The sequence below is a fragment of the Pleuronectes platessa genome, chromosome 15 (genome assembly GCF_947347685.1).
Source record: "Pleuronectes platessa chromosome 15, fPlePla1.1, whole genome shotgun sequence".
Lineage (NCBI taxonomy): Eukaryota > Metazoa > Chordata > Actinopteri > Pleuronectiformes > Pleuronectidae > Pleuronectes > Pleuronectes platessa.
Window position 1 is genome coordinate 7,906,454 of NC_070640.1, and position 13,716 is coordinate 7,920,169.

The 13,716-nt window shown below is 42.5% G+C and overlaps 2 protein-coding genes across 4 annotated transcripts in view; one reads left to right on the forward strand and one right to left on the reverse strand.

The window, feature by feature from the left end:
* Positions 1 to 1,368: 1,368 nt before the first annotated feature.
* On the reverse strand, positions 1,369 to 5,359 carry LOC128457250 (putative fibroblast growth factor 1). 3 transcript variants are annotated; one of them, XM_053441877.1, is made up of 4 exons: positions 5,230 to 5,359; positions 4,074 to 4,290; positions 3,568 to 3,671; positions 1,369 to 2,605 (listed from the first exon to the last, which is right to left on the reverse strand). In XM_053441877.1, the coding sequence occupies exons 2-4, from the start codon at positions 4,240 to 4,242 to the stop codon at positions 2,420 to 2,422; spliced, it is 459 nt and encodes a 152-aa protein (XP_053297852.1). In that variant the 5' UTR covers positions 4,243 to 4,290; positions 5,230 to 5,359; the 3' UTR covers positions 1,369 to 2,419. The 3 variants fall into 3 exon arrangements, with proteins under 3 accessions (XP_053297852.1, XP_053297850.1, XP_053297851.1); XM_053441875.1 differs by having other exon boundaries at positions 4,964 to 5,329; XM_053441876.1 differs by lacking the exon at positions 5,230 to 5,359 and having other exon boundaries at positions 4,074 to 4,954.
* A 7,347-nt stretch (positions 5,360 to 12,706) lies between these two features.
* Positions 12,707 to 13,716, forward strand: part of LOC128456731 (rho GTPase-activating protein 26) — a 76,016-nt gene continuing 75,006 nt past the window's right edge. Inside the window, exon 1 of the mRNA XM_053441039.1 lies at positions 12,707 to 13,365. Within this exon, the coding sequence (XP_053297014.1) occupies positions 13,212 to 13,365 (154 nt within the window). The 5' untranslated portion in view covers positions 12,707 to 13,211. The remainder of the gene's footprint in view (positions 13,366 to 13,716) is intronic.

Sequence of the window (13,716 nt, forward strand, 5' to 3'; positions counted from 1 at the left end):
AATTTGGATTAGAAGAAGAATGTCACTGCTTCAAAAAATGTAGTGAAAAATGCTCGTTTGGGGTGAACGGAGTTCTTTGGCTGGTGTCGTCTGTCACCACTTTATGGTCACAATCATTTCAGCTGGAGAGCAGGAGGTATTCACTGAAGCTGGTGGATGGAGGATGAATGAATAGCCAAGCAAAATGAACATCTGCTCAAATGAATCCGGTGATTTTTGCAAAATTTCAAATAACGAAACTAATGAAAACTACATTTATTTTGTTCGGATTAAAGGTTCAGTAAAAGGCCTCCATTTATATATCTGAAGTATTTCATGTGTCGGATTTACAAGTTGAAATTGAAAACGTCTCCTAAAGAGTGTCATCAACAGTTTGTCACAAGCTATAGGCTAAGTACTGGGTCATCTCTTTATTGGGTTTTATCAAACTCCATTTCCCATAAGCCCTAGATGTTTGTCAGGTAAACATCACAGCTCGGTACAAGAGGCCAGACCATGAACACTTAGTTCAGATGTGTGTGTACAGCAGTGACATAAGCAACCTGCTGCTGCTGCCATGCCTGTAGTTTCTTACTGTGACTTGTAGTTTTCTCTTTACTCACAAAGTGATCACGTTTAAATCATGTCTAACATCATGAAGGTTTTACTCTGTCATGGCGACTGCTGCAGTGGGTGACGGTGTGTCAAGAAGACAGTAAAGTGAACGTTACCCAGAAGAAGAAAGAAGATATGTCAAATAAGTGAGGCTACTGAATCAGCCATGCTGCACATACGTTGTTCTTAAAGGATATTAGAGTCTTCAACTTGATTGATAAGTTTGAGTGGTTGACAAACTGTGTCTCAGTATCGAAATCTGCCATGTTCAGGAAATTGACACTTACACATTTGTTAGCTACATAACCTTCTCTTTAATTAAGAAATTTACATTGTTTACATTATTTAAATTCCAATTTCTTAATGTTATGCCTTATTTTTGTATTTATTTTATTTATTTGCTGATTCTGTACTATATGAGGTCCTGGTTTAAGTAATAATACATTTTTGAAGATTTAACATTATATTTTATATATCAAAAAATAATGTCAGGTTATGTGTGGTTTCTACCTTTTTCCACGTGGGATTTATTCTGAATGAGTATGGGGGAGAAAAAGTGACAACACTTGTGAACCTAAAGCAATGCTGACATCTAGCGGTCAAACACTATTTTCACGTTTTTGTGTCCAAAGGAGTCAAATAAACATCTGGTAAACATCTGTAAGCGTGTTAATTTACAATTAGAACCAGATCTTTTTATGCTCTGTCAGAAACACACAAACACATATTCATTGTATGAATGTACAATGATCAAAGAACAATATTCACAGTCTATAGGTTGAGCAAATCAAACAGTTTATTTGTTCACAGATAATAATGCATATTTAGATTTATTAACATTGTCTTGCGTAAAGGTGACTGCATTACCTTAACATATATATATATATATATATATGTATAATTTATTTTTCAAATATTCATGACAATTTTCAGTCAGATTCAAACTTAGCAATAGCAGCAACATGTTATATATAAATATTCACAATAGTAATTCAACCCAGTATAATGTCACAGCAACATGTGCTTCCTCCATATACTGTAAAGATGGCTTCTGGCACATATGGAACAATAAAATAATATAATGTTGTCATGGCTAATGATACTATAAACAAGTGTTGTGCTGCTTTCAGGACGTTAACAGCTTGAACCCTTTGCAAGGACCCTGAAAATAGAATTTTGTATCCAGTTGAAGTTTCTTATATTGAGTGAGGAATCTATTTTTGTCTGATTTCATAAATTAGCTTTTAGAGATGCAGACGTTCCACATAGAACTGAAGTGGTTACAGAAACAGGCTCTAGCAAACTACAAGGCCAAACTGAAATAGGCCTACTGGATGATTATATTATTATTTTAAATGCTTTGTTTACTTGAGTTTAAAGCCAGATGGTGGATATCTTTATTTTTCCTGTATTAAAGTTTCCTCTACTCCAGACACAACCAACTCTGGAACTAAGTAGAAGTTGTGCATCGCTGTCTCCCAGCAGTGGTATTTCATACCAGGGTTCAAAGTAAACACTCATCTATTAGGACTGACATGCACTGATATCAACTACATGTTCTGTCTGCTGTGAGTGGGTGTATATGTGCTCATAGTCAGAAAATATTATTATGCATATATAACCATGTATAACTCTTTACATGAAGCAGAATAGATCATATGTATCCTGCATAAATGAGTAGAAAACCCTTATTTATAGATTATCTATATGGGAAAAAAAAGTAGAAACAGTATTATGTGTTTGCCTCAAGCTTCCCCAGCCTCACATAACATTCCACTATGAATGTGCATGTTGAGCGTGTCCACGTTTCCTGTGACGTCTTGCTTTACATGTCGCCTGAAGCCCTTGGCAGGAAGAAGATGGCCTTCTGACCTTGGTGTGTGTCCGGTCCCGCTTTGGGTCGGCCGTTTCTCTTCAGCGCGACATACCAGTTGTACTTCTGAGAGCAATACGTGTTGTAGTGGTTTTCTTCATACTTCTCCAGGAAGTAACACTCGTCATTCACTGCTTGCTGAGACAAGACAATGAAAGGGGATTTGTTTAGAGGCACAGCAACAGGAGAGTCAAGAGTAAGGAGCGCTATGAAGTGCTGGATAGAAATGAGAATTTACATTAGAATCAATATTTTATTTTCTCATTCCATTATAGCTTATGTGCATCTGTTGTTTGGTGTGTCTGAGTCTCAGGCCAGCTGTTTGGGGGAGGCAGCTAGACTGGACTCTACTGTGCTCGGCCCAGTTTGGCTAATTTCGGCTCAACTCGACTCAAAGTGAAAGAGGAATAAATTAATGTTGTTTTTCTTATAAATTAAGTTCTAGTGCAATTATCTTAAATCTGGATCCAGGAGTCTAGTGTGTTAAATTGATCTTTTACCGCTGAAATGCTATTTTCTGTAATCGATTGCATATTGTTTTTTGGGTGCAGGAATTTTTTAGGGCAAAACCCGTGATTTTTTGATTTTTAGGTCAATCATCTATATGGATACAAGAAAAAAGCCACATTTCAGATGTACAGCACTAAAAATAACATCATATCATTCAGTGTCTCAGATTTTGCCGGCTGAACAAAACAAAACAATAAAATTGTTCTGCTCAGTTTTTCCCCACAAATAAATCTCCTTTCCAGCCAAAGATCTATCAGTGTATTCACTCTTCAATTATTTTAGTTAAATAATGGTCATTAATACTGAGAGTTTCTGAAATTATTTCCATGGATCAATTTTTGCTCTGCTGCAACAATTCTACCATGATTCCTTTTAGAAATTATTTTATGGTGCTGGAACTTTCCAGTTTTTTAAAACTACATGAATTTGTGAGTTTAACCTTTGAATGACAAACAAGAAAAAATATTATATGCCTGAAACTATCAGTAACAAATAGAAATAGGGTCTCATGTCATTAATGCCATGTTTGACACTAGTCTTGGTCTTTCCATCCGAACATGAGGTTCATATCACAAAATGTAAGAACTCACAGATCCATAGAGGTGTCCGTTTTGGTTCATAGCCAGGTACCTTTCTGTCACCTCCCCCTTGATGACCACCACTCCCACACTCACAGCCTTCAGCCTGAGGATGTCTGCAACACAAATTAACCACACTGCTCAATATCTAATGACACACAACAACATAAATCCATTGATATCATTTTTTCCAGAGATAGATATTTCAAGTCCTGTGCACACACAGTGAGAAGCCTACTCGAGAATAAAATCACTGTGCTGCCTTTCCAGAACCACTGGGCTCTAATGCCTTGCTCAAGAGTATAAACAGTTCTTTAAAGTGATTTCCTGATTCATGAGCCTTTCCTGATTCATGAGCCAACAACCATGAAGACCTTTAACCATCAAGTTTTAAAAGTCAAAATAATTAACAGTAGTATGAAACATTATGTGGACTTAATCCTTTAGATTTTAAACACTTGGTTGCATATCCTGAACTGAAACAACAAATAAAAAAATAAAAAAGAAGACTTCCTCACCATAGGTGTCATTTTCCTGCCTCCCACCACTCACGGTGCCATCAGGTGAAAGCCTCAGGTGATAGCCTCCGTTCTGGCAGTAGAGCCTGGTCAGGGTCCTGGGCTCCTGCCTGGACCGATCCAGAGACATGGATCTGAAGGACAGCACAGTGACGTCTCCCTCAGTCATCCTTCACGGGGTTTGAGGCCTGGACGAAGCCGAGCAATGTCCTGGTGCCTACAAGGACAGAGATCCACGGTGTTCGTGTTACCTGGACTGTGTTTGTGACTCAAGAGGGAACAGGAAGGGGAGGATAACACCGCCTTTATGAGGAGATAACTACGGGAAATGATTCCCTCCCCTGCCTCTCTCAGATACATTCCCCTTTAACCCTCTGTTTTTATCTGTCGGCCTTTTAAAGCATTCTCATTTTTTCTAAATGAAGTGATCGGATATGGACAGAGGCCGGGCAGAGCCGACATATGCCCAAACATGTTCCCTCACAGAACATCACCTAGATTCTTTCTTTGTGAAAACAATTTCCAGATGACTTTCACCTTTTTAACCGGTTCGAGGTCAGACAACAGAACAAACAAATGGCTTTGCTCCCTCCCGGAAATGTTGCAAGACCTTCAACAGCCTCACAACTAAACTAACAGTTTAACTCATGACATTTTAATCCACCAGTGAAACAAAAGAGACATTTTCCTGATCGTGTTTGAAGTAAAAACCACTTTGTATTAACACCCCGCGTTCAGTTGGCTTCACCCCTGCATTTTTCAAACATCAGCCACGTGAAAATCCAGCCAGCTCCATCTTCCTTACCCCCAAACTGAATTCTTCCTCATTGAACCTTTTCCAAAAACAAACAAGCCCATTTTAAAGCCACAGAATCAGTGTAATCTCTCGCCTGTATCCTGCAGGGTGGAGATCCCAGAGCAACAGTAGCTGTCATCCAATCGAAAAGGGAGCAGAGAAGGAGGCAGTCAGCGGTGGTAATGTCAAAACCGGCTCTATTTTATCATTAGTAGCTGGAGGTAGAGTGGAGCTGCTGTAGCCAAGCTGGCCCACATCTGGAATGTCTTGGAGAGGTACGAGAAATAGAGGCAGCGAGAGGGAGAGCTGAAAACAGAGCGGTGCAAAGCCACAGGAGGAATGTGAGGCCGTCCCACTCACAGCCGGTTCCCCTGGGATCGGGACCTGGAGATGGTTGTCCTGTTACGGGACACGAGAGCCACGCGGGTCCTCAGGGACCTTTGGACAGATGTGGGGGTGAGAGTGACGTCAAATGTTCGAGCGGTGGGTCAGTCTGAGTGCAGCAGCGTGGGAGGAGAGGCCGGACCTGTTTGTTGTTATTCTAGGGAACAGCTGGAAGAGATGTTGATTTACCAGAAGCATGGCTACCTTTGACCCTTAACATAAAAAAACTCTCACAAAAAGCCAGATCAACTTAAGATGAGATGAGACGAGATAGAGGATAAAATGAGACAAAACTAGATAGACGATAGAGGAAGGGAAATAAGAAATGGACGAAATGGATGACTGATGATGAATGAGATGAGACAGACGATAAACAATACACGATAGATGATAAAATGAGACGGGACAGACAATAGCCGATGAGAAGAGATGAGATGAAACGAGATGGTAGATGATGAGACAAAATAGATGAAAGGCAAAACAATGAGACGAGAGGAGATAAAATTAGACGGATGATAAAATAAGATGAGATAAGATGAGAGTAGATGAGAAAGGATAGACGATAGGCGATCAAATGAGATGAGATATACAATAGAATATTGTATATCTCATCGTCCCACCTTATCATCTATTGAATAGATGATAAGGTGGGACGAGACAAGACGAACAAATAGAAACAAAAGTAAGTAAAACTAATAAATGAGTCTCCATGCAATATAAACACAACGAAATATGTTAAAAGAATATATACGTTGAAAAAAGACTGCAAAATTGTACAAATATAAAAATTAGCATCAGACAGTTAAATGAAAATAAATCCCTCAACATTAAGATTGTTATCAACTTGCTTTTCTGCCATATTTTACCATCTGTTAGTAAATAAGCCGATGATGATATTCCCCTTTACTAGATTCTCACACAAACAACACGTACCGGTGGGAAAGTCGAGGGACAGTGGATCAGATGATCCAGCATCTCCTCCTCTTCACTTCTATTAACTGAGGTTTGGGAGAAACCAGGCTATGAGGCCTTTAGAGCCACACACGCTCTTCCTCTTGTTGCCACTAGAGAAGTGTCTGGACTCCAAGGAGTTGAGTCTGTACTCCTATATCTGCTCCACCCCCCCCTCACCATCCTTCCAACAACGTCAGAGGAGCCATTTTAACGGGCCAACGTCAGGACCAAAATTACCGAGCTGGAATTGAGAGAGAGCGGGAGACGGAGTGACGCTCGTGTCCACGCCATGGCAGCCTGTCTGACTGAGCACTGACACATTCTGACACCGGTGTCCTCCTGGAGACACCGGTGAGCAACGCAACACAAACATTTGTCACAGACACAACAAGAACGACTTCGGTTCCCAGAAGGAATCTTACATAACGTCCACGCTGCTGAAACACAAGCCAGGTCTCAGAGGTAGAGTGAGGTCACATCGTTGGAATTGCTTCACGTTCCTGCAAACGTAAAAACACCCTAATAAATAAACATTTGACAACTAATTATCTCTGAAAAGGCAAATGTCCTCAGTGCATAAATGCAGGTGGGACTCGTGAAGTTAGGGGAAGGTGGCAGAGTCAGTTTTCTGGTTTTAAAACATTGAAAGGTTTTCAGTCAGTGTTATGCAAGTTCACTACTCTCATGAACTAGTTCAAAGTTCAGTTCATACAAGTAAACATGAATAGTTCACGTTCATAGTTCACCATTTAAATTCTGAACTAGTTTATATTTCAGCTCATTTCATAGTTTTAAGGTGGACAGTGAGAATGAAAGACTTAACTTGTTAAAGAAAACCTTATCCATCACTACCCCTTGCCTTTACTGTCGGAATGTTTATCAGACAGTGTGTAAAGATCCCTCAGATAATAATAAGGTTCATCGGATCTCGGATGTAGTTGCTGAGTCTGCGTCTCTGCTGTCTCTTGCCATCTGTATATGAGACCGAGAGCTGTTGTGTCGCAGGTATGGCCTGCCCCTTTAAGGAAAGTTTGTAGTGTGTGACGTAGTGCACCAGGGTATTATGGGAAAATACGCTAAAAGTGTGTTTATAATGAGAAGTGACGGAGCACCGAGAGTTGATGCGAGTGTTGCTCCTGCTGTATATCCGAGAAATAAAGTGGCCGCATTCCAAGTAAAGAAACATCTCCTCCTCCTTCTTCACGGAGCGGTCCGGACGGCTGGTTACCGGCCAGACAGCGAGCCAAGATAACCAGTGACAGGGGCGGCTCCTGGTGCAGGCGACATAGGAGACTGATTTATCATGACGTGACACATGCAATGTAAAACAATACATTAACGTCACATCATCATCCTCTAACCCCGGGGACGCACCGGAGGTAGAAATATTTTTTGAGAGAAGATTCCAGATTCATTCACTATACGCCTCAATAGAGCCGTATAGGTTCATCTCTGATCCATGAAGCTTCCTTCTACCAAGTTGTGTGGTACGGAGCCAAGACACTGGCCAGAGAAGAAAACACTTGGAATACGTTGCTGGTTTGGTCTGCATATGTGTGCCATGGGTGATGGGTAACGTAGTGCGAAGTCTAGCTAGTTGGTTTCGGTTAGGCTAAATCGCGGACATTTTACGGGCACTGAGCAACGACATGGTGAAAGCATTCGATTTAGACAGCGTCTCTCCTGAGGAGAAAGTATTGAAATGTCCCGAGGGTCAGTAAACAGGTAGGGGTGGGGCACGTGACAGTTCTAGGCCAATGACTGTAGGGTTTTTTGGGATGCCAGGCTCTCATTGGCTGATGAGTTGGCGGGTGAATGAGGAAGGGGAGTGAAGAGTACAGTGGAGGATGAGAGGAGTGTCAGAGTTACGAACAAGAAGTGTGTCGTCTTCGCTGGACTTTAATAAAGTTACACATAAAGAGAGAAGTTTCCTGTCGTCCATACGCGAGGACGCTACAATATGAACGTGTTCACCGTTCAAATTCATTATTTGTCATTGAGTTGCGTTCAGTTCATCGTTCTCATAAAAGTGAACGTGTTCAATGAGCGCGTTCTTTTGCGTTCGTTCATGCACAACACTGTTTTCAGCTAAGTGTCTCTCTGCCTCTCAGATTCCTGCTTTGTAACCAGGGCCCTGCCAGGAGTGAGCAAACAGCAGCAGTGACACTGGTCTCAATCTGTAAACATGTGCTGCCCTGGGTTTTAAACTACAGGGATGACCTCTATACCTCGGTGTGTTTCTGAGTGAATGAACTGGGTTGAAAAAATTCACATTTAAATATGATTGTTATTTCTGAATGTGGTGGAAATGGTTTCTAAGAACACAGCCAGCCCAGGATCTATTTTTTGCACACCCCCACTGTCTGTGTCACACTCGCATGACAATACACAGCAGCAGTGTGGGAGGCCGGCTGGATTGCTCCGAGTGGCTGCCTTGTGTCCAGCTCCTCTCCAGGCTTTGTCCTCTAAAGGACATCTGGATTTTAAAATCCTGCAGCGCGCTCTAAGTTTTACAATCACGACACTGTGATGTAGAACGGAAAAAGAAGAGTGAGAGCTCGGCCAGAGAATGGAGACACTGACCTACTTTTCTCTCACCTGCACTGCACTGGTGTAGAAAGTGCTGCTCTACCTCTGTTTACCAGTAGATGGTAGAATAGATCCACTTTCTGAAAAAAACCTGCCTCTGTGGTACATCGCCTCATAAATTATCACTTTCAAATGTGAAAGTGTAAAATTCACAGTAGATGGACAAATGTCTGGCCTCTCAACATGTGAAAATGTGTTTGTGAGACACCCACTAACCAGGTGATGAAATACATTTGTAAGTAATTTGTTGATGATGTTTAGACTTCGATTTGTAAATAATTTTTTCTACAAAGCTCATTTAATATTTCCTTATAAAAAATGGCATGGCCAACAGTGTCCTATTTACACATCCATGTGTGGTGATACCTAATGGTACTTTAGGGTAAAGTGTTTGAATTCACATACATAATCAATTGTAAATGTTCGTTCTCCTTTTAGCTCATAAGTCCTGAGGGAAAATACGTCTCTTTTCAAAATGACATGACAAAAGAAAGTCATCAAGGTTTGAGTTTTATGTTTAAATGACTGGTAAATCGTATATATAGAAATACTCTGTGGACTAAACACATGGGCCCCCTCTGCTGTGGATATAATGGTGGGGACCATGGTTTTGTGTAGAGTGGTGGACACCTTTCAGATGAACTTCATGTTGTCAAGTGAGTTCAAGAATTATGTCCTCCAACCATGCATCTTCCTACTTTGTAAGTACTGGCCTCGCTAACCTCTGATGTTTCCCATCACTACTTAGTCTAAATCCATAGTCCTCAAACACGATCATATTGTCACAAAGCTTTATTTGCTAAGTACATTTGGACACAAGAAATCTGACTCCAGCGTCCAGTGCCTCTCAGTGTACAGGAATGACCCCCCCCCCCCACCACCCCCTACAATGGTTGTATTCATTGCCATGAAAGGATATTGTGCTCAGAAATTAGTGTCAACCAGACAGTGGGCGACCAGTGTCCTGATTTTATCACCGCTGACCGATTCTGCTTCAGTGCTTTGTGAAGAGAGACGGCCTCTGACTCTCCATGCTGGAAAAACTGGCTGAGAATAAGACACTATAAGGCCGGGGGCTTCCAAGGACATGACATACATCATCTACAATACATGAGCGCGTACAGGAAGGGGTGTGTGTGTGACGGCTAAACCTGCGTTTGAGACCTTTTGGAGAAAAGACCAGATGTATGCTTTCTGTACTTACATGTCATGTGTTCTTAAGGTTTAAGCATTTGATTTAACCCATCATAATGTGACGTTTTATTATTGTCAAAGACCAGTTATCACCTTTTAACGCTCGTTATTGTATTTGAAATGGGACCCGATGTTAAAACTCAACATGTGTTATCCTGCAAGTGTAAATCGGTTTGTTCTGTTTTCACCGCTTTCAGCTTCTTAGACTACTTACACCACCAACACCAGCATACTGTGACTTCCTGTAGGTCTTATTGCACCATATGTGGCAGACGGAGAAATGTGCAAAATGTGGTGCGGCAAAGGAAGTCACATGTCCGACCCGAGCTGTTTTCACATCATAACCACAAATGCAAACTGTGCCCATGTGTCCCTCACATGCATGCAGAGCTTAAACAAGGGTGAAGGTGTCAACTTCTCAATGGTAAGAAGCAGAGACCATTGTATTACTGAGTCAATACAACTTATTGTAGAGTCAATTCAACACAGGCCTACTGAATCTAAACATTTTGTAATAAATGACCTTAAATCCTCTTAGATCGTTTTAATGTCAGGTGATAGTACAGGAGCTTGACACATCACCTGTCCTAAGAATGTCTTTTATCACCAGGCCATCAGGCTTCTTCAATTCATACCCAACAATCATCTGCACAACTGCCAGCGCGCACTGTTCTGCTCACTCACATCTGGATAATGTGCAGTGAACTATATATACAAGTATGTCAATACAGTTTACACCCTTTCACTTTATTTTTACCCCTGCATTCTTGGATGTTTAGTTTTGTGTTTGACTTTTTTTACACTGAGCTATTGTGTAGTTGTAATTAATGCTGTAATTGCATTGCTGAGCTGACCTGTCCTTATCGACCAACACTTTCCATGATGGCACTGTTGACCCTGTGTTAACTTACATATGACAAATACAACTTGAACTATAGTACAGTCATTTTTTCAGTGTCCCAGTGAGATGTGACTGGGAAACCAAAGCACCAAAAAGAGAAATCCCATTATAAATTGTATTATGTGCAGTTTTTATATTTTTTTCTAAAGTATCACTGTTGGATGAACCTCAAGAAAACTCAAAAAGGACAAACATTTAAAAAAGAAATGTTGCTTGGCACCATCCTACCAACAGAGGGCGTCAGAGAGTGTTAATCTTAATCCAAGGCAGATCCAGCTCTGCAGAATTTCCCCGCTCTGTCCGAAATGACGTCAGCGTCTTCTCCCACCAATCACGCCTGCTGCGTGCAAAGATCGTCTGTGTTCATTAAGATGCAACTCCACACAGAGACAAACACGAACACACTCACACACGCACCCACTCACTCACACACACATTCACGCGCACACGCACTCTCTCACACACACTCACACCCTTTAAATCATTAAGATGACATTTAATGAAATAAGAGTCTTAATCTCTGCCTGACTGACACAATGCCTGCAGTCTAACTTTCCCTTTTGTTCCACATCAGTTCCACATGCACACAAATTTATGAGCTGATTATACAAACTACATGTATTCATATATATGGGTAGCTGTTGTGTTTAAGAAGCTGAATCTGTATCTCTATACATGTGCTTCATAACTGAGCAGCTACACCCTCCTCCTATAAAAGGCCCTTGAAGACATAAATGCCAAGCAGACGCAATCTAGCCTTTAATTGACTTAATTCAATGGACCATGCAACAAAGTGGAAAAGTGGTAAATACACTAATGACGTTAAGCAGGAAATTGTTCTGTGATCATTAAGTTTACTGGGAGGCACAACAGCAAATGAAAGCGCAGTGACTGACAACTTAAACAGACAAAACTAACAGCCTTGAGGTCTGTAGTGGTTTACCACAGTTTCTGGTCACAGTGGAAGAAGACCACCTGATCCTGTAGTTACAAATGAACTGGCATTGAATGAAAGTCCCAGGTTAGTTCACAACAGCTTCAAGGATAGTGAGAGCTGCAAATGATGGATTGACCGATGGCAACACACCACATAAATAACCCGGGACTTTTGTTACATGTCATCCATGTTGTGTGGTAGCGAGGTCTCACTGAAACATGGGCTTGACTATTAGTGGGTCAGACTCCGCTGTCGGTTGTGATGTTACACCCTGTTTTTATAGCATAACAAGCTAATACCAAACTTACTTAAAAAATCGGACATACATCAGTGTGACAGAAGCCGTCTTTGAGGAAAAAGGTACTTGCGTGTACTTTAACTTTTTTAGTTTGGTACATGTACCATCCACTAATGCCGCGTTAAAAACTACAGCTTCCACTACTGTTGATATACAGAACAGCCATCTTTGAGTCGAGGTCAGGGGTGGCGAGGTTCCTCTGAGTCGAGATTCCGACTTGAGGGGACGTTCAAGTTGAAACTTCCGACTCAGGAGGTGGGACTTGTGAGCTGTACTGCAGCGAGTCACTAGGTGGCGATCAAGAGGCTTTGTCTTCACTTTAGAAGAGCTGTCATGTCGTCCATCTTCATATAAAGTAGCCAATGAATGAGTTGAACCTAAACTCTTTTCTCTCGCCACGAGTGAGACATCTTCGCTTTCTCCCTTCATCTTTGCCGTGGAACGGCTCAGCTCACAGCCGCCCCCCGGAGGGTTCAGCTCTCCGGTGCGGCCACCTGATTGGCTGAGAGAGCCTTCCGTCAGCGGTTTATCCGCGTCGGGGTAGGTTGGTTACGTTGTGCAGCGGCGCCAAGCTGAGCGGGGTTTGTAGTGGGGGACGGCAGTGCGTTTAAAAACCCGCCCAGGGGAGACACCGCGTTTACGAGCCCGGAGATCTGTGTGTGTTTTCCGCGGACTGCCTCCCTCCCTCCTCGGCCCCGGTTCACTCCGTCCGGTGCGGGATGAGCTGGTCGTGAGGAACGCGACAGCACCGGTTCACCTGAAGCAAGTGGACCCTTCTCCGGATTTTAACCCCTGACAAACATGCGCGGACTTTCTTTCATCTCATTTGATTGGAAGCCGTGTGGAGACCGTTTCTCTGGAGGACTTTAAAAACACAGGAGAGCTGCTTTTTCTCTCGCTGGGTTGTTTACATGCTGTGATAGGATTTCCCATCATTTCCAGCAGCAGCAGCAGCTCAGGGTTTCTTCCTCTTCCTCTTCCTCTTCCTCCTCCTCCACCTCCTCCTCTTGTTCCTCTGCCTCCTCCTCGGATCCTCCAGGTCGCGCGGAGGCCGGTGCTGGTGCAGCTGGTGCCGGGCTGAGAAGATGGGTCTACCTGCCCTGGAGTTCAGTGACTGCTACCTGGACAGTCCCCAGTTCCGGGAGCGACTCAAGTCCCACGAGCTGGAGCTGGACAAGACCAACAAGTTCATCAAGGAGCTGATCAAAGATGGAAAAGCTCTCATCCAGGCGCTGAAGTGTAAGTCTCCTCTCAGTCCCCTCCTGAGGACATTTAGCAGCGTGGACACTGACCTTGTGGGGGGACCGACATGTCATGTCTGAGGTCCTGGTTCAGGTTTGACACGAGTTGGTTCTGGTAAAGCTTGGAGACACTGTTTTGATTGGGCTGTTTGCAATGAATGGAAGTCAAGGAGAAATCCCAGGGAGGATAGCTGCTGGTAAAGGGTGTGCCTGCCAGAGGGTCAATGCTGTTCATTGGCTGGTAAATGACTTGGTTCAAACCATTAAGAATGGAAACCTGCACAGGTGTTACGTTTACAAGAGGGGACCATGGCTGTATCTCTATTAGGGGGCCGCATCATTCAGAGGC

Coding starts and splice junctions, on each gene's coding strand:
- LOC128457250 (XM_053441877.1), bottom strand. CDS start 4,242: ATGACTGAGGGAGACGTCACTGTGCTGTCCTTCAGATCCATGTCTCTG. Junction 3,672..4,073: donor GCAGGAAAATGACACCTATG/GTGAGGAAGTCT, acceptor TTTGTGTTGCAG/ACATCCTCAGGCTGAAGGCT. Junction 2,606..3,567: donor ACGGACACCTCTATGGATCT/GTGAGTTCTTAC, acceptor GTCTTGTCTCAG/CAAGCAGTGAATGACGAGTG.